The sequence below is a fragment of the Anguilla anguilla genome, chromosome 4, assembly GCF_013347855.1.
Source record: "Anguilla anguilla isolate fAngAng1 chromosome 4, fAngAng1.pri, whole genome shotgun sequence".
NCBI lineage: Eukaryota > Metazoa > Chordata > Actinopteri > Anguilliformes > Anguillidae > Anguilla > Anguilla anguilla.
In genome coordinates, this window is record NC_049204.1 from 13,246,219 (window position 1) to 13,265,212 (window position 18,994).

Sequence of the window (18,994 nt, forward strand, 5' to 3'; positions counted from 1 at the left end):
GGAACTGCTGACAACTGAATTGGAAAATGTAGAAAGGAAGAATGAACAAATTCACCCTTGACTGATTCTTGAAAACTCTTCTCAAACAGTCTGATGCAGCAATTTGACTGGGATCTAATTCCAAGCACTGTGAAAAGAAAATTCACACAAGTTTAATGGTCTTTCAAGACATGATTTGGGGCTATAACCCAACTAAAGCAAATAGCACAGTGAAATTGTATTGACTATTGAAAAAAGAGAGCCATGGTTTATTTTTTTCTTGTGCAATATACGTATTTTAAAATGCAAAGTCTTGTTAGGTCCCCAAGATAATGCCATTAACCAGTGTTTCATTCATTCTTAATATTTAACTAATATAACGTTTTTTTAACTTAATGTAACAGGGCTGTAAGCAGTGGCTAATCTTGTGATTGATTTTGTGCTGTGAGACTCTAACACATCTTGAATCGCTGAGCTACAGGAGAGAACAAATGACCAGAATGAGCAGGTAGCTGAACCAGATGAAGTTCAAAAAAAAATTCAGTCCATTTTAATCTAATTGAGTAGATAAACATGCATGCATGCACACAGACAGACAGATGCACACACCAGTAATGCCCGCACCGTTAAAGGTATAGTATGTAAGTTTGGAGAAACGAGGAAGTGAGAGCTAGATTTTGCAGATACGCTGCCTGACTACCGGAGTTTTAAAACATGATGCGCTGCACTCCTCTACAGTATGTCTCATTCACAGGAAGAAAACACGTAACATCATCATAATTAACGGAAACAATGGAATGAAACATAGCTATAGTTTTTATCTACAGCTATGGGCTGTGCTATCATTGGCAAAAACAACTGAGTTGAGTTGAAATTTTACAGAATACAAACAGAAGTGTTTTAAAAACAAACTTATATACCACACCTTTAACCATTAACAACACGTAGTACACCAACAGCACTAAAATAAACCCCTGCCAACAAAATCAATGAGGGCATTTGTCAGTGCACTTGATGTTGTGGCATAGATCTGTGTGGTTGGGCGGTACCTGAGGGTCTCGGGTGGCTCGTTTGGGGGTGATCGGGATCCACTTCTTGTTGGGGGCGTGGCACTTGAAGCAGGCCCACTCCTCCGCCTGGCCCTCCTGCTGGCTCAGACTGTCCCGCAGGCAGGCGTGGTGGTAAATGTGCCCACAGCTACCAGGGCACAGAAAACACACAGACTCGACATCAGGCTGGGCAGGGCACAGGTCTGCCAGTCCGCCTCCAGTTCGGTTCGTTCTGAGCTGAAAGCTCAGCCCCGATGTGATGGCAGAGTTACTGAAACACCCAAAGCCTTTTCACAGCTAAGAAATGAGATGTTAATGTTTTCAGCTGATAAGAGTACTTGCATCTGTGATATCAGAATGTGTTAAACTGTGACTTCTAATAATGTTAAATGCATTTGGTGCATTATCAGAGGTAAACGATATACTGTAACAAACAATTCGCAGGAAACACAAGGATGGAAAACTGTGCAATACTTCTCAGCACATACTTGATACTTAAATTAGCCTGCCCACCTTACAGGGTCATTCAGAAAAAGACAGATACAGTGACAGACAGTGGTTAACCTGTCCTGAGGAAACTTGACCACAAGAAATTCGGCCGGGGAGGGTTTTGGCTCACCTGAACAGGACCACCCTGTCCCCACGGCCGGCGGGCCGGGCGTACTGCTGGGCGCAGACCCCGCAGCGCTTTTGGACAGGGGCCAGGCCGCGGGTCACGGCCGACCTCAGGCTGCAAAGGGACCAGTGGAGGTCCTGGCTCAGCAGGTTGCTGGTAGCTTCCAGCAGGGTCTGGCCAGACACAAAGCAGAGACATCTCGTTTACGTGCCAGACTGCTGAAGGCTATACATTGTGCAGACCACAGCTTGCAGCTTCACACCACCGTTGCTTAAACTTCCCCCTCCACTAGGTATTTCCTGGGGGAAACCCACAAATGTGTCAGTTGCAAGAAAATATTTGAGCACTAAGCAGAGGTTGTATGCTTACCACAGAAATGAAGACAGTGAAAATTGATATAGCAGTCCGTATAAACCTCTACTAGATCATAAATGAGTTCCCATGGATCTCCAGAAAGTTGGGAAACCCAATGCAACATATTAGTGGTGTTTGATTGGCTTTGAAAGATTATGATGAAGATTGTTTGCATACCCCCCTGGACAGGAGGGGGATGCAAACAAAGATCAAGATAGCCTTTAACAGCAGAACAAGAAAGTGATCAAGAGGCTAGCTCTGTCCTTAAAAATTACTAAATTCAAGGCCTGATAGTTGAAGAAATGCATCCAAATCTTACTCAAAAGGAAAACAATAAAAAGAAAAATCTCTTCATATAGACACATTTGGTCAATCAGCCAAAAAAATGCTGTTAACCATCTGACCATGAATGATCTGCCTACAAATCTAATCACAGTTTAGATTTAGAAGTATGAATTTTCATTCATATATATAAATTCAAGTATAAGTTTTCAGTCATAAATAATAAGACTGAATTTAGTGAAAATTTGGCTTGTAAACACTGCTGTCAATCATCACCTGTGCTTAATCAGTGGCAGTTACTTATACGGCTAGATGATTAGGTTGGGGTGATGCGATCGGGATAATTGTTTGACATGTGACAGACAGGCTATCGACTTCTTGCGAAAAAAACAAAAACAAACTGGTGGCCCTAGATATAGTGTTAATGAACAAAGTAAAATCCACTGACTTTTTCATAGATGTAGGCATCAAGTATCCCAAAGATGAGGTTTTTAATTTCTCCATATTTCCCAACACTGTAAACAGGGTCCTGTGAAAGGAAAAGAAAAGAGTGTCTCATGCTCTACCCAACACATATCAATTTTCAGAAGTAAATTCCCCTAAAATAGGAGCACTGTAGAGCCCTGCACGAATGCCAGGAATGAGAAGACAAAAGACAAGCAACCACAGTCATGCCATGGACACTTCTAATTAGTATGCTCTTTAGTGCCTCACTGAATCAATTAGGCTAAATGACACTCCGTTAAAGCAGGTGACCGTGCTCAATGGACAAAGAAGCCAAGTGCACTGAAATGGCAATGTCTACACTGTACCTTGTGGCTTCAATAGGGTAGTATGTCAGGTCAACAAACAGAACTGTTTTCAGCTTGCAACAGTCTCAGATTAAACAGGAACTAAAAATGGCAGTGAAAGAGCAGGGCGTAGGGTAACAACACACAGAGGCACCAGACACTTTATAAATACTACAACTACCACATTCTGGGGAACTCGCAAAAGAATGCAAGACTGTGTCTAGCAAACTTTAATATGTGGGAGGAGCCTGGTTCTAAGCCTGGAGAGTGGTGCATTCTCCCAAGGCCATCGGGGTACGAGCTGTACCTGCATAAGCCGCTGGAGAATAGCCATCAAAGGGATGTAAGCGGTCATCCCATCCAGCACCTCCTTGGTGAGGTCTTTGATACCTTTGAGGGAGGAAGTAGAACAAGTAAAAGCAGGGTCTATTGGTCTATATTCAAACACAATTTGTCCTTGACTGTAACCCGCAATTGATTGAAGCGTTAAGCATTTTAGTTAAGTTAAGGTTAAATCCGGACCAAAGTCTACAATGCCAGTCTATAAAAGTGCAGCCATTTGATTTTCATCAATTTCTCATAAATTTTGAGCCTGTGTCAGACTGATCTGGCTATTCATCGCTTCTGCTGTGAATGTCTCAGCCTCACCCCTCTCCATTTCAGGTGAAAGGGATCCCTGTACTTGCTCTGATGGGGACATCAAGAAATCGAGAAGAGGAAACCACAAGTCCTGAAAAAAAAAGTTGCTACAAAAATGACACAATAACAAGGCCAACGAAGCGTTGCACAAGCACACTGGTGACAGCACCCTAAGGATACTGAGTAAACTGGAATGCATCTCATTTAAATACAGTCAATATGCTTAAGATAAAATAAATGATTTTGCTGAAATAATAAACCATTATTTCAGCTTGCAGAACACGTTAACTTGTATAGCTTTATCGGGGAAAAGCAATATCGGTTACATTTTGAATGCCATATGATTATAAGGCTCTGCTGAGGCAAAGCTCATAGTATTCAAGCCATTAACCCACACTACTACTAAAAGCCTAACGTAGATACATCATTTGCATACAGTGACATCTTACTTCTCTCTGCTTGGAGTCCAGAGTGACTGATGCTCGCTGACAGAAGGCGACGAGGTCCCAGAGTAGTGAGCGGACGGTCTGAAGGTGTTCAGAGCCCTCCCGTACCCCTGTAGAGAGTGTCATATAGTAACTAGCCTAACATACCAGGCTTATCCATCTCCACTGTAAGCCTGGCAAAAGCAGTGCATTTCAGAGCGATAAACCCACTAAAACCTCAGGAAATAACCAATACTTTCAAGCCCATCTCATCACCTTAGTGGGAGCAGATCTAAGGTGCAGGTGGTGATTCAAACAGGTGGAGACACAGAGAGGCTATTGAAGCTATTGAATAAAAAAGGAGGCATGCATCAGATGATGTCACACTTCCCTGCATTGCACACTGAGAATCTGACCAATGTCTGAGCTGAGATGGACCTAGACAGCAAGTACTGCTACCAGATGGTTAAACAAGAATGCCTTGAGATCTCTAGACTTGACTGGGTTCCAAAAACTATGGGGTAACAAACAACATAGGCAAAAGTATGTGGACACCTGACAACCAACATCTCAACCAAAATTAGGGGCATTAAAATTAATGGAGTTGGTCTACCCTTTGCTGCTAGAACAAGCTCCACTCTTCTAGGAGGCTTTATAATAGATGTTGGAGCCTTGCTACAGAGACTTGCTGCAGGGATTTCCATTCAATCAGAAGAGCACACAGCGAGGGCAATGATTGAACAATGCCCTCGCTGTGTGCCTGAGGGCCTTGTCATGTTGAAACAGGAAAGAGCCTTCCCAAAACTCTTGGGGAAGCAAAGAATCGTCTAGAATGTCATTGTATGCTGTAGCATTAAGATTTGCCTTCACTAGAACTAAGGGGCCTAGCCCAAACCACAAAAAACACACCAAACCAAGGGGTGTCTGGATACTTTTGGTCATATGGTCTAAGATTGTTAATGAAATAAGACTGCCTTAAGCATTGTCTACTGATGACCAAGACCAAATAATGAAAGGATACATGCTTCAGGGCCTCCCTGCTAAATATAAATATAAGTGGTTTGGAGGCAAAAGAAATTACAGCAGACAAACTACAGTCCTCTCTTAGTTTTATCATCAAGATGCAAGACAAACTTTTGTAAGCTTAAAGTCCAATTTATCCAGCTGATCTTATCTGGAACACCCTCTTAAGTGCTTTTCAGAATAAAGCTTCCCCCCCTAATAACTATATACAAAGGACAAATGAACGTGCTATGGCCATGAACATGGACTTCACTGTTTGTTAACATTTCCCTTATTGCATGTGCTGTTGGATCAGTCATGCAGTCTATTTGTAGAACAGTTCCGCTCAGTTCAGAGTTTAATATCCACATCCTTCCATGAGCCCTGGACTCTAAGCACTAGCAAATAGCAGTGATCTGAAGCATGTGAACCAAATAAAAGGTAGTGAAACATTTGGGCTGGGCTTCATTAAGTGGTGGAGTTCAGAACAAAAATAGGTACTGTGGGTGGAAGTAACAAACCTCCAGGCTCCTCTAAGCTGGCGGGAGACACTGAACTCTGCATACTCCGTTTGAGGTTCTGCGGACAAATGAAGAGCACTGTGACTCAGTGAAACCATACATGCCGGTTATAGCGTGCTAGACAAAACGCATTTTCAGTTTCATCAAAGACTTCAGATGGAGCAATAGGCACAAGTCCTCAAATGTATGAATCAAATACAATTTGACTGTGTTATTAATTTCAAACAGTTTAATCTAACTCAGTTCTGGCTTATAGAACAGGGTCTCACAAATGACAGGAAAATATTCCAATAAATTGCGTAAGATAAGGACATTTCATTCATTCGTTCACAGCTAAAAAAAAATTGAAGCTAAATTCTAGGAACAGCTATCTTTACTTTGGGACCATGATACATCATGGAATTTTATCTAGACATGTTGAAATGCATTTCCCCGCCCTCTTTTTTGACCATTGCTTGACCTTGCCCACCCACCTCCATATGAACAGAGAACGCCCCCTGTGTGTTTCCCTGGCTCTCCAGGAGGTATGCCAGGGCATCATTCACCTGGTGTCTTTGTGTTATCTGCAGAAACACAAGAAACAACAAATACCCTTGGGTAAGGGAAACTTTATGGAAAACATCAGCTTATGTTTAAATTTGACAGTTCAAAAGGTCACACGGAAATATGTTCAAAAGGGTTTCTTAATAATGAAAGATAAATGACTAAAACTATGAAAATTAGTGTTTGGTTTTTTCCAATTTTGGCTTAAGATTATGCAACTCACAAACGGATCCATGTTAAAAGGCTGCACGTTACACATACCGGCTAGTGACTCTCAGACACAGCAGATGCCAAATTATGGAATTAAAAACTGGATAATAAAAAATGTATCCCATCTCTTTCACCCTTAATTTCTAAATGCAACATATAAATAGATGTTAATATAGTATCAATATAGAAATTTATAGTCATATACAAGATTCTCATAAATATCCATTAATGTGTGAACAGTATCACAAATGTTTTCTGTGCGTGTAAAGTAAAAGAAATACAAAGAGCTGGACACTGTTTCTTGCCAAAATCTGAAATTTGGCAAGAGATGGTGTGTGAGAGCATCTCTTCAAATTATTATACTCCATTTTATCTTTAACACCCTTAATACAAATATCAGGCGTGCAGACACAACCCTTCTGCAATTTGAGTGTGAAAATGTAATGACCATGTGCGTCCCAGAGTGTATAAACTAGCGTGTAAAAACGTGACCAAGCATATCTCCTAAAAGGCCCAGAAGGTTGAACTATGGAGTGGTCCTGTACCTCCACTGCTTCTTCGGGCCGGTACATGTCTGACAGCTTGAGGAACTCCAGTGCCCAGGACGGGTGTCTCTGACACAGCAGGTCCAAGTAGCGCTCGTGACAGTCGTGCCCGAGGAGGCTAGCATCTTTGAAAGGCCAGGGCTCCACTCTGAACACAGTGCAAAGTGCCATCAGTGACTATAGGATTTACGCTTGAAGAATACGCCGGAAATCAGGAAGTGGCCTCTGAGAGCAAGGCTTCAGAACTTAACTGAGGCAAAGGACAGATCATACGTGATAACCTGCTAAGCAAGATAATAATAGTCTTGTAATGGTAGTAGCAGAAGTTCAGCAGATGTGCTGGTAGTATCAGGGATGTAGTGCTACAGTCTTGACTGACTATAGACGTACCAACAATATTACTGCTGGCTGACATTTTTGTAGCAGTAAAGGGCAATTCTTTTGATAAATTAATTACTTACTTGGGATTGAACACTCCGTGAAGAAATTCAAAAAGCAGTTTGGCATCCTGGGAAAACACAGAAAGCCGATTTAACACAAATATAGGGCTCGTTATTTCATAAAATTAAACTGCGTGAACTTTTGCAGGGGGTACGAGGGAAGGAAAATTACACACACCTGTTGAAGGGTTTCCATGACGAGTGGGATGCTGTCCTGGAAATGACGAAGAATGAGAGTGGCTGTCTGGCGTGCACTGAGTGCCAGGAGTTCCTGTAACACACCAATATAGACTATGTGGTTACAGAAATGCACAGCTGTATTAGTTGTTTTGGAAACAGCGGGGTGCTGTAAACGCAGCCACACATGGCCAATGACCTGAGACAGACAGTTTTTTTTTAACTGAGCAACATGAAAGCGCTTCCGAACCCAGCCACTGGGGATGCCCAAGCCAGTGCATTCCTAGTGCCGGTCCCAAGCCCAGATAAATGGCGAGGGTTACGTCAGGAAGGGCATCCGGTATAAAAACATATGCCAAATCAAATATGCGGATCTGATCCGCTGTGGCGACCCCTAACGGGAACAGCCGAAAGAAGATGATGATGATGATGATGAAGACGCTGCAGATCTGTCAAATGTCAGATTCAAAGTCCTTTTCAGCAAATACATCTTAAGTAAGAAATAATAAGACTAGATTATACAAATTGTAATGTCATAGTATATTTCTGGTCTATGACTGTAACCAAAGCAGTGTTTACCCCTAACAATGGAAATAGTTGGATCTGAGAGTTTTACAGTCAAATAAAGTTTTTAGGCTGCACAAAAGAAAAATCCTCATTTGAATGATACTGATATTTTTTCCTAAAGAATCTTGCTGCCCATTTTTCTAAATATGGGTTCTCTTAAAATTGAGTTCTTGCTAACTTTATAGTGTTTTGTATGATGCTCAGTTACCTGAAGGTTACAGAAGACTTCATTTTGGAACAAGACCATCTCGTCCTCAGTGAGTTCAGCAGAGGAGATGACATCTTGAAAATACTGAAGAGCTTGATCCTGGTGACAGAGAGGTACAACAAAATACTGAGGCCTAAAACATTCCAATGGAAATTCCTCTGCTAATCCACATCTCTGGAAAAAGTATTGTGCTTTCTTCAAAGATGATGCTCGTGCCATACAATAGTATCTCCAGGATCCAGTATCTCAGCAGCGAAATCAAGACAAAATATTTCATACATCTAAACTGTATCATTTTCCTCTCATTGTAAATTATTATATCAGTACACAAAAATAAAACACCGCTTTGAACATTACTGGTTTTGCAGCCCCACAAAAATATTTGCATTTAAAGATATTTTGACAACATTCTGCACTTTGCCATACCTTTCTTGCAGGATCCTTCAAGTAGCAGGTCACAATTCTGTGATATAAACGTTTCTGCTCATACACAAACTCACACACCTGATAGCTAGGGGAGATAAGAAAGCAGATGCACATCGGAAGTTGTTCTTAAACAATTCAAGGTGCTTTTGTGCAACTTCTTGGCTAACAAAATAAGATGTGCTCCTAAAGGCATTCGCAAAAAAAAAAAATACTAGGACACCACAGCACTCAAAATGTGTTCTCTTGGACAATTTGAATACTTACAAATGCACAGCCTCAGCCATAGAGAGAAGCTTATTCTCCTCAAAGTATGCAGCCCCACCAGCCTGCAACAGCTCCAACAATGCCTATGAAGCAACCACAATATCATACCAATATGGCCCACATAAGCAGGCCACGGTTTGACTTCATATACAAAAATATATTGTAGTGGTGCCATGTTGCTATGGAGTCAACTAACCTAGATTTCCAGTCTAAATAATTGTAAGTTTAGAGCATCTGAATGATTTAACTATATTTTGCATTTAAAAGTGCTGATTTTCCTGGGTTTCATTTTCAAATAGGATTTAAATTATTTTGGGGAACCTCAAAAATATTTAAAAGATCCTGCACAAATATACATTGTGCAATAAAAGTACCTAGAACTATTTTTCATTCTCAGAGAAACATGCAAGTTGACAACGTCAAAGGCTTGCAAGCTTTTTAAACCACTTAATGCATTTGAACAAGTAGACTAAAATATATTGTGCAGCCGAAGTTCAAATTGTTTTTAAATGCTCTAAGCAGCACTGGCAAATGAGGAACATGTTGGAATAATTGCAGCACTACAGATCTTGATCTCTACTTCATGAGAACATTTTCAGGAGCCTTCATCACTGTAGTCCTGAAACCTGTGGTTAAGTACAGAACATCTACTTCCCCTTCCCATGTGACAGTGCAACAGACTCGGTCCACCACCATACTGAAACTGCACCAAATATAACCTCATTAGGGGTGTGCAAAGACGTCATTATCTGTATCTGTTCAACCAACAAAAGTATCTGTATCTGTATTCGGATAGGAGACATGAATTATCTGTTCAGACGTAATTATCTGTATCTGTTCAACCTGTATCTGTATCTGTATTCGGATAGAAGACATGAAGTGGGCGTGGTTTATACTGGAAGTCACGTTAAATCAGGCAAATGTTGTATTTTCTAACCTAATATACATTGGCAGTGCAATTGTGGTGCCTTCAGAGCATCAAATTGATTTAATATTGCCATATAATTAATTATGAAATATATTTCTACATCCTCTTACTGTACTTTTCATCTCTCTCTCTTTTTTATATTTAACTAAACTAAGTTTTATGAACTGGCTGACGCGGTGGGGGCGACTAACGAATATAGCGATCACTTTTCAATAATGTGTAGTTAATGAAACAACTAGCTAGTGAAATCAAAGTCCTATGTTGCAAACAGAATGGGCATTTTTATCTAGTGGCCATCCACAATGATATGAATCTATTTGAAGAAACATAATGGCTGACGCACAGAACTTATTTATTAAACATTCTGCAGCGCAGTCAAAGTTTGTTTGTGAGTGTAACTGGTGCCGCCTCCTCTCTCTCTCCTACCCCGCCCCCCCCTCCATGTGTAACGTTAGATAGAGGCTATGAGAACTCGACATGGAGCTTACTTTTTTTTTTTTTCCGAATCGGAATAATAACAAGCAACTTCGGGTAGAAGAAATATCTGTTTCCATCGCATTATTCCTGCTTTCCCGAATACAGTATTCGGATTCGGATACATCTCTAAACCTCATTATTTACTAGTCTGACTGACATACTAAATAGCAGCTGCATGCATTTGAGAGTCATTTTGCTTAAACTAACATTGGCTGACATAAGAATATACCACAAGCTACTGAACATACCTGCTGTCTCTCTGCATGCTGGGTTGTGTCATCGGGATTGCACAAAAAATCAAGAGCCTGGATGAAAATAGAGATATCCAGCGTTCAGAAAATTGTGACATCAAGTAAATTTCTCAACACATTAAGTGAAAGCTTAAGCTACAATGAAGCGCTACAAAAACAAGCTCTGTATTATGAACTGCAAGAAACATGACCCTTTCATGTGACAGGTAAACATCTAACATTATACAATGGGTGCACTAGGATTACTGGACTTTTGTTATTTTGATTAAAAATATCTGATTAGGACATAAAGCAATTTTTAACCCTCAAAGCAAATCTTAAAATACTTGAAATTTCAAGACCAAATGTAGACACATGATTGGCAACTGAAACTGAACAAGACACTGATAGGCGATAGATTAGCTCCTAACAATCTGCACTTGAAAAATGGCATGAACATTTCTGTGTTTTGGCCAATTTCACCTGCGTTTAAAATAAACTGACAATACTGACATTATTGCCCTTATAATCATTCACATTATTATAAATGCAGGGATTGCTATATTACTGAATTGTTTCCATTTCTGAACTTTTGCAAGCTGAGAACATAAATAGAATTGGTTCTCTTCGAGGTCAAGAACGCGCGCGCACACACACATAATAAGACCCTAAAAAACTAGAATAAACTGAAAAGCGTACAACTTGAAATGAGCTCATCAATGAACACTGTCCCTGGACAGATGCACCACATTGTGTTTTGTGTTTAAAATAAGGTCATATGTACCACATCAATCAATCTGTCTTCCTGTGGGCTATACACTCAAAATGTTACAAATCTACACAGGCTTGTAAATCAACACAAGATATGTCTAAACTCAAAACAGGAATAGATCAGCACCCACACATTTTCAAAATGCAGCACACATTCTGTTTTGCATGAAAAATGCATGAATCCTGCATTAATATGGTCCTTGCAGATTCAAAACTGGCGGTAACCTCTTTCAATATTAGAGTTACAGCCATAGGTTTGTGGGTAGAGAAGACATTTCACCCCAAATTATTTTCATATGAATTAACTGCTAGACTTTATGCTTGTAAGACTTGATATTTGACTATGCAAGACAAGTTGGTCCAGCAGAGTATCAACCCTAAGGTTAAAGCCTATGGTTGCAGCTGCTGTACATTTAGGTCCTGCAGAACTGCAGCATCTAGAAAAAGGCCACGTCATCAGCCACACTGGGTGAAAGAACCATATCCTCAGACAGCACGAGTCGACAGCTGCACCTGGTGGAAGAGCCATGTTCTTACAAATCAACAGCACACCCTCGTGGAAAAGCTGTGACCTCAGACTTGCTAGTCAGCAGCAGCAATGGCACAGACCTGGTGGAAGAGCTGACGGTTAACAAAGAGGTTGTCCTCAGCCTTGGCTAGCTGGCGAGCCAGGAAGGTGAAGAGGCTGCCAATCTGGGAAGGGCTGAAGTCTGTGCTCTCCAGCATCACCTGCAGACACACATCTTGCATATTAATGTCATACTGACACCAAAGGGCACAGTACATAAGTGATTATTAATGCTGAGCTGTTTTGTCTACCAATCTTAGACTCACCTGTAGCAGGATGTCTATCATTCTCTGGTGAAATTCAATTGCTTGCTCGTCTTGCTCCAGATCTTCAAATGCCTAGAAACAACATTGTGTTCTAATTATCAGAGCATGCAATGATTTTCTTGTGCTAATGAATCTGCCATTGCACAGCCAATTGACTGAATATGCAGATGTCTTTTTCAGAAATGGTTTTCCAAAGATATGTCATTATGACACTAGAACCCGTTAAACATTATAGAATATTTTTATGGAATTTCTTCTTCTTTTTAAAACATTTTAAACATATTATGGCCAAATTATTACTGCAAAACTGTGAGCAAGTTGCATTTACAAATCAGAAGATAAATGCAGTGCTATATCAAAATGTATTAGCTTAATACAAAATAAAACTGGCCATCACATAAAACACAAAATGCATTAATATCGAGAGTACACCACTGATTGTTTACAGGCTTAACCGTGTTCAGAAAAAGTACATTCCACAAATTCCAACTTGGGGGAAATGTTTCTCTGCTTCCTCTAGCCTTACCAGTGCTAGCACATTGAGGAATTCTCTTGTGTTGTACTGGAGTAATGTGCGGATGAATGGATAAGGCTCTTTGCTTGCTTCAATACCCTTCACCTGTATGCTTGTCAGGCAGGTAAAGACCTAGAGAAAAAACAAGGCACTGCTTTAAACCTGATGACCAAAACTCAATGTTTCCCACAATGCGTGGTCACTGCATGATAGCTTTTGGAATGTTTACTGTCTTCACTCTAAAGATAAAGAAATAAATAAAAATTCATAAGTCCCCAACAATAGTTTTGCACTTGTATTGGCCTGTTTATGCAATGAAAATTCATTCATATACAGGAATTACTAGAGTAAACAAGTATGTTTTCTGCTTGAGTTTTGGGCATCACCTGGTGATGTCAAGTTGTTTAACTAATGTGTCCTTTGATTTCTGGTTACTGTATATTCAACAAAAGTGACACCCATCAGATTTTTCACTGACCCAGCATTTTACAGCACTAGCTCTGCTCATATGAAGAACCTGTCCTTGGACCGCAACCATTTTCTCTGTGGGCTTCTGGTTTGGTCATTAGCTCTCACCTGTGATTTCACTGTTTGAACCATGTTGTCTGGGATTACACCAAAAGGATATGCTTGGCCAGTCAAGCAACAGCTAAAATGAGAAAAGCACACATGGTTTCAATCTACAGATGGTCTTCTGAGCATTTAATAGTTTTTAAGGAGTACCTAAGGTGGTTTTGTGAAAACACAGGGATACGTTTGGTCAGATGCAGTAAGCATTTAGTCATGCACCTTGCAACAACCAACTCTATTCTTGATATCGTCAATGACCTAACTGAAGCACACACAGGTACATCGTAGTTTACATTTTTCATGAAATTGAAAATGTATTAAAAACTCAAATTCAGTTTTTTTTTTTACCTGATGTATACTAGAATCTTGTTGCCGACTGTTGTCTGTTCATCTAGATAATAAGAAAAAAATGACTTCACCAACCATACCATATTCTTCTTGATTAATACATAAAGCTTTGTGTTTCATGACTGGTAAATAACATTTCTTAATAATTATATTACTGTCCAAATTAAGACAGCAGTTACATCACACTGTTTTTAACATACACACTCACTTTTTCACTGATAAACATAGTACTATTTGAAAATAATTTACGATCCCAGTCAAAACAAGCTCACTAATTATGTGAAAATAATTAGTGAGCTTGTTTTGACTGGGATCGTAAATTATTTTTACGATCCCAGTATTTTTTTTTTGTTAAGAGGCCACAGCAGAGGAAAAGCAAGTTGACACAGGAAAGAAAACAAGGAAATACCTGTACCTTGATGTGAAGCACTGGCCATGCCTCCTACCAATTCCTGTTATAACATTATTAAGATGACTGAATTAGAGAAAACAGGTCACTGTTGCCTCAATTTTTGGTTCACTACCTAAATATTAGGAATTATTCTCTTCAGTGATGTAACTAGAAAACAAGTGCTAGAAATTACTATAGGTCACCTACCTCAATGGGTGTGATGTAATCACTCATTCCTTTGTTAAACACAAAGATCAAAGCATCACACAACCTGTGCTGTCTGGATAAACAGACCACCTGTGAAACAGAAGTCATGTCGCCTTGAGCAGAGCAGACAATACCATTAAACATTAACAGAATTTTCATATGGAATAATAAAACATGCTAAATGCTAATATATATATTAAAAGGTAAATGAGCACATTATTGCTTAAATAAAACCTAGACTAAACTATGACACGTCTTCGTCACACGATGAGATACTAAAGTGTCCAGAAGCACACCATCCCTCACCTGGTGAAGGTCAAGGGTCATGACATCAAGGTGGGGTATGAGGTCATCAAGAAGCTCTGTCATGCCCTGGTCATCATAGTGTGCCACCATGTCTTTCATGACCAGTGGGGGGATACTTGTTAGCCGGCCTGCAGATATGTGGGGCTGCAGGCACTCAAACAGGACCCCAAGCGCTACTGCATGCTGGATTAATTTCTCATACACCTCTCCAAACAGCACCCCCCTGTGGTGGGAAAGGATGGTAATAAAACAAACAAAGTTGAATGTGGAGGGCTTGAGCCATTTGCTACTGTCAGTATAGGCAGTATTATACATATGATCAGTTAATATTTTCTCCTTATAATATTTAAATATACATTACTATAAATGTAAATAAACTAAATCATTTTGAAGTGTGGCACTTTTGCAAAGTGCACCAGTCAAACTGTGAAGAGTGCTCTACAAACAATCCACAAATATTGTCTCAAGAAATACACATTATAGTCTCTGGCATGCACCAAATTCCTAGCAGGCAAGCAGACTAATTGCAGCTTCTTTTCAACGCATGTGATATATAAGCTTATTTTGTGCATCCCACACAAAAATTTCCATGATAATTTATACTAAATACTCACGTTTTGTTGAACTTAATGCAGCAAGTAACACAAAGGGGGATTGTTTTCTGAAGACAAAAATAAAAAATAAAAAATAAAAATGTACGTCAATCTTTTGCTTAAAAAAAGAGTAAAGGATTTTAGTCCAAACATAGCTCAGGCATCTGTAACACCTATCGGTTCATAGGATTATTTTTCCAGTTATTTTGAGTTATATCTACTATACTGGACTGCTAGACTTGGTTGTCCATTACACTGAAATTGACTAGCGATTCCATATACAAATTGAATAAGGAACCACCACTCAGTTTCACTATATCATTATGCCTCACAAATTTATTAATTTTTTCTCAAAATCAGAAAGTATCTTTTAAGAGATTCTGCATTGACAGCTACACAGCAGTTGGAAATACAGACTGCTTAAGTGGAGCCTCCCTGAAAACTACTAACTTTGCCTCTGAATATAACACTGACAATATGTGAACATAAACATGAACAAAATCCATTTTATGTTATTGGAATACTAAGACAGTGGGTGGTTTCCCATGATGCACCTGGAAGTGCTCTTCCATGACCTGAAGTTTTCCTTGTTCAGGACACCTCCTCAGTGATAAATCCACATAGGCCAAGAGCAGCTCTAACACCTGAGGAATCAAATGCAGTGTCTGAGCTATATTCGCTCACATACTACATTTATATAACTTAAAAAACTGTATGCTTTAACCTTAATATACGTGCAAGACTTAATAAGATTTCATAATGATTTATTATCAACCTGAATTGTTTTATGGCACAATCACAGAAATAAATGGTCGACAAGACATTCAAATTCAGAGGCATATTATAAATGCATTTACCTTATTAGCCACCACTTCTTTCCTCCTTTGGTTGTCCCCAGGAAGACCTTACACATCAAGGACGACAACAAATGTTTTTCGACTTAAAACAAATATCAAAATTAATATTTTTATTAATTTAAAATTTCCTTTTAAATTTCAAAGGTAACAATTTTAGGAAATGCAAAACTCAGAGGACATTTCCTTTGTCTCCATACTTCCGTAGCTGCCCAGATAACAGCAAATGCTCTTATAACATTGTCACAATGTCACAAAACCTGAGTGATGCATAGTGCTTATACAGTTTTCTAGCTTAAAGCACATGAAAATGCCAATTTTCTGGAATGGACATTCGCCATTTTTACGTGATTTACACAACTTCAAGTGGATGCTACTCCCGCTTCTGGGTTTCTATAAAAATACAGACACAAATCCAGATACAGACACTGCACACCCCTAGCGCCCACCAGGTTGCCAGGATTACCTACCCACAACTCCCTTGGCACTCCCCTCAAAAAACTTCCAAGCAAGAGCCAGCGCCTGGCCGTAATGCTCCTGATTCACAAGGCAGTCCAGCCTCTGAGGAGACCGAAAAAATGGACACCGCAGACGTTAGAGATGAGTGAAAGATCTGCAAGACATCAATCGATCTTTCCTGGAGACGACTGAGGGTCTTACCTCTGCCCATGCTTTCAATGTGACCAACCGCACGAACTGAAAAGGGAAGATGGTATAACAGAAGGTGGAATAAGTAATCATGTCAATGACACACAGCGCAAGTCAGTCTGTGGACACCGTTTGTCTTAATGCTGCTTATATATGATTGATTTTGTTAATTGTAGTTGTTAAGATGAAGATCACCTTGGTCCCCAGAAGGGTAACCTCCCCTCCATGAGCACACACTGACTGGTAGGTAATTTTCTTGCATTCAGTCTGAAAACAAACAACCACGTTTCTATGTGAAAGCTGGCATTCTCATTCTGAACTAAAAACCCAACTTCAGAACATAGTATCTAGTCATTGCTGCTATAATAAAGCTGTCTATAGATATTAAATATAATTAAATATCTATTTGTGACTTCCTAAACCAAAGAAAGGTCAGAGATATATGATGCCATTTTTTTCTATATCAATCTAAGTATCCACAAGATTTTTGGAAATAACTAAGACAGGTTTGAAATATTAAAGCCAATAAGCAGACGTTATAGACCATAGGCTAGCATACCAGTTTTGAGGTGGTGCCTTCCTCTGAGGCTTGGTTGATTGGGTGGGGTGTGGGGGTGCTGACCAGTGCCAAACTGTCCAGCACCAACTCCTGCAGGTCCTCCCCACTGTCCCTATCCACTGCATGGACCCGCTCCGCAGCATCTACCAACAGCAAGGTCTTGGACCTTAGCCACTAAAAGAGGGCACACATAAACACATTAACCTTTAAACACATGCACGCACACACGCACACACACGCATACACACACACACACAGGCACAGACACAAACACATGAACACACAAGTACAATACATACAAACCTACACACACTTAAGATGATGACTGTTTGTATTGAAAATCTTTGTATTGAAAGTCTTAACAGTACTGTTGTACTGTAGATCTCTGTTCTTGCTTTTCTCCCCATTACTTTTTTATTGAATTGATTGAACATGTATAGAATCGAGAAGTGGATGAAATCTCTACAGCATTTCTCCAGACACAATCTTTGTACATTTCTCAGCATTTAGCCATATGTGGGATTCCACTTACCTTGGAGTTCATTATTTCAAACTGGAAATTGAATTCTTTTAATTTCACTACTGAGATACTTTCACTTCCGAATCTCACCTGCAGTTGAAAACAAATGCAAAAATTTAGCTCAATGTACACGCCTACATACAATTTAAAAAATGCTCCTAATGTAATGTAATGCAAAGTGATGCACGTCTAAGCAGCAATTAACCCCTTAAAAACCAGGCGCCTACATTAGCGAGCAGGAACGGTTCCTGAGACTTATTCCAGACTAAGCGTAAAACACTGAATGAGAATAATTCTTTATGCATGGCACCATTCAGAAACACTGCTCACATGGTAAAGAGACAAGCAGGAGCCCTGGCAGAAAGCCAGCGCGGGATCAGTCGAGCCTCCTAGCCGCAGGAAGTGCCAGGAGAGGCTGGGAATACAGTCGGTATGAGCCTGTGAAGTGCAGACACACGACTGTCAGCGCCTTGCCCCGTCAGTTCAGAAAACGCACTCCACAGCTCCACATACAGTTGGTAGAAAGGGAATGATGAAAACTAGGCCTCAAAGCCATTTTACACAGCTGCCATGGGCGCAAACGCATGTTATGACAATGAAAAGCTGTTTTCGATATGAGCAGGTTTAAAAAACTGGCAAACACAAAAGGGGAAACTACCCAAACAAAAGGAGCAGATGCCAAGAAGAGTCTGCCAAGAAGATGCGGATAGAAAAGTTTCTGGTTCTACAAAAAATCTGAAGTCATGATACAAATGCTGAACTCTCAGACAAATTCACTTACTCTGTGCTCATTTTTAACACTTACTACTCCGTTGATAACCGTACAAAGTGTAACACTCTTTTCTGCAATACTGCTGTTCTTATTTAAACCATTTCAATGTATGTCAATATATTTTCTGGAAATACTGTCATACTTAGATAAAAAACAACACAAAAATAATTTACACCAGGCTGTCTACAAAATAGAGCAGAGTATTGATTTTTCTTTGCACTGTTCTATTTTGAAGGCAGGCAGCAGGAACTAATACACATTGATTCCTGACATATTTGTATACATTTAAGGGGGAACATTTGAACACTTTTCAGTAACAGCCAAATTGCTGTTTGAACACTAACCTGGACCAGAGGGGAGGCATGGATCACTCTCGCCTCAGGTCTCTGACAGATGACCAGGAGCTGCGGAGAGGTGAACAGCAAAAGGTGCAT

The 18,994-nt window shown here is 39.9% G+C and overlaps 1 protein-coding gene across 2 annotated transcripts in view; it reads right to left on the reverse strand.

Moving 5' to 3' along the window:
• The window catches only part of LOC118225422 (vacuolar protein sorting-associated protein 8 homolog), a 29,221-nt gene that overhangs the window by 1,096 nt on the left and 9,131 nt on the right, over positions 1 to 18,994 (reverse strand). The window contains exons 11-44 of one of the 2 annotated variants that reach the window (XM_035413779.1): positions 18,905 to 18,964; positions 18,119 to 18,226; positions 17,801 to 17,878; positions 17,269 to 17,442; positions 16,905 to 16,976; positions 16,722 to 16,757; positions 16,532 to 16,622; positions 16,065 to 16,111; positions 15,762 to 15,851; positions 15,229 to 15,275; positions 14,615 to 14,837; positions 14,309 to 14,398; positions 14,126 to 14,162; positions 13,711 to 13,753; positions 13,369 to 13,441; positions 12,805 to 12,924; positions 12,279 to 12,350; positions 12,054 to 12,173; positions 10,692 to 10,748; positions 9,039 to 9,121; positions 8,775 to 8,859; positions 8,349 to 8,447; positions 7,575 to 7,667; positions 7,418 to 7,464; positions 6,957 to 7,104; positions 6,132 to 6,221; positions 5,659 to 5,716; positions 4,160 to 4,266; positions 3,720 to 3,801; positions 3,379 to 3,461; positions 2,729 to 2,809; positions 1,648 to 1,817; positions 1,029 to 1,176; positions 56 to 127 (exon numbers count right to left, since the gene is read on the reverse strand). In XM_035413779.1, coding sequence (XP_035269670.1) covers positions 56 to 127; positions 1,029 to 1,176; positions 1,648 to 1,817; positions 2,729 to 2,809; positions 3,379 to 3,461; positions 3,720 to 3,801; positions 4,160 to 4,266; positions 5,659 to 5,716; positions 6,132 to 6,221; positions 6,957 to 7,104; positions 7,418 to 7,464; positions 7,575 to 7,667; positions 8,349 to 8,447; positions 8,775 to 8,859; positions 9,039 to 9,121; positions 10,692 to 10,748; positions 12,054 to 12,173; positions 12,279 to 12,350; positions 12,805 to 12,924; positions 13,369 to 13,441; positions 13,711 to 13,753; positions 14,126 to 14,162; positions 14,309 to 14,398; positions 14,615 to 14,837; positions 15,229 to 15,275; positions 15,762 to 15,851; positions 16,065 to 16,111; positions 16,532 to 16,622; positions 16,722 to 16,757; positions 16,905 to 16,976; positions 17,269 to 17,442; positions 17,801 to 17,878; positions 18,119 to 18,226; positions 18,905 to 18,964 — 3,084 coding nt within the window. The remainder of the gene's footprint in view (positions 1 to 55; positions 128 to 1,028; positions 1,177 to 1,647; positions 1,818 to 2,728; positions 2,810 to 3,378; positions 3,462 to 3,719; positions 3,802 to 4,159; positions 4,267 to 5,658; positions 5,717 to 6,131; positions 6,222 to 6,956; positions 7,105 to 7,417; positions 7,465 to 7,574; positions 7,668 to 8,348; positions 8,448 to 8,774; positions 8,860 to 9,038; positions 9,122 to 10,691; positions 10,749 to 12,053; positions 12,174 to 12,278; positions 12,351 to 12,804; positions 12,925 to 13,368; positions 13,442 to 13,710; positions 13,754 to 14,125; positions 14,163 to 14,308; positions 14,399 to 14,614; positions 14,838 to 15,228; positions 15,276 to 15,761; positions 15,852 to 16,064; positions 16,112 to 16,531; positions 16,623 to 16,721; positions 16,758 to 16,904; positions 16,977 to 17,268; positions 17,443 to 17,800; positions 17,879 to 18,118; positions 18,227 to 18,904; positions 18,965 to 18,994) is intronic. The other variant, XM_035413781.1, reaches the window with a different exon arrangement.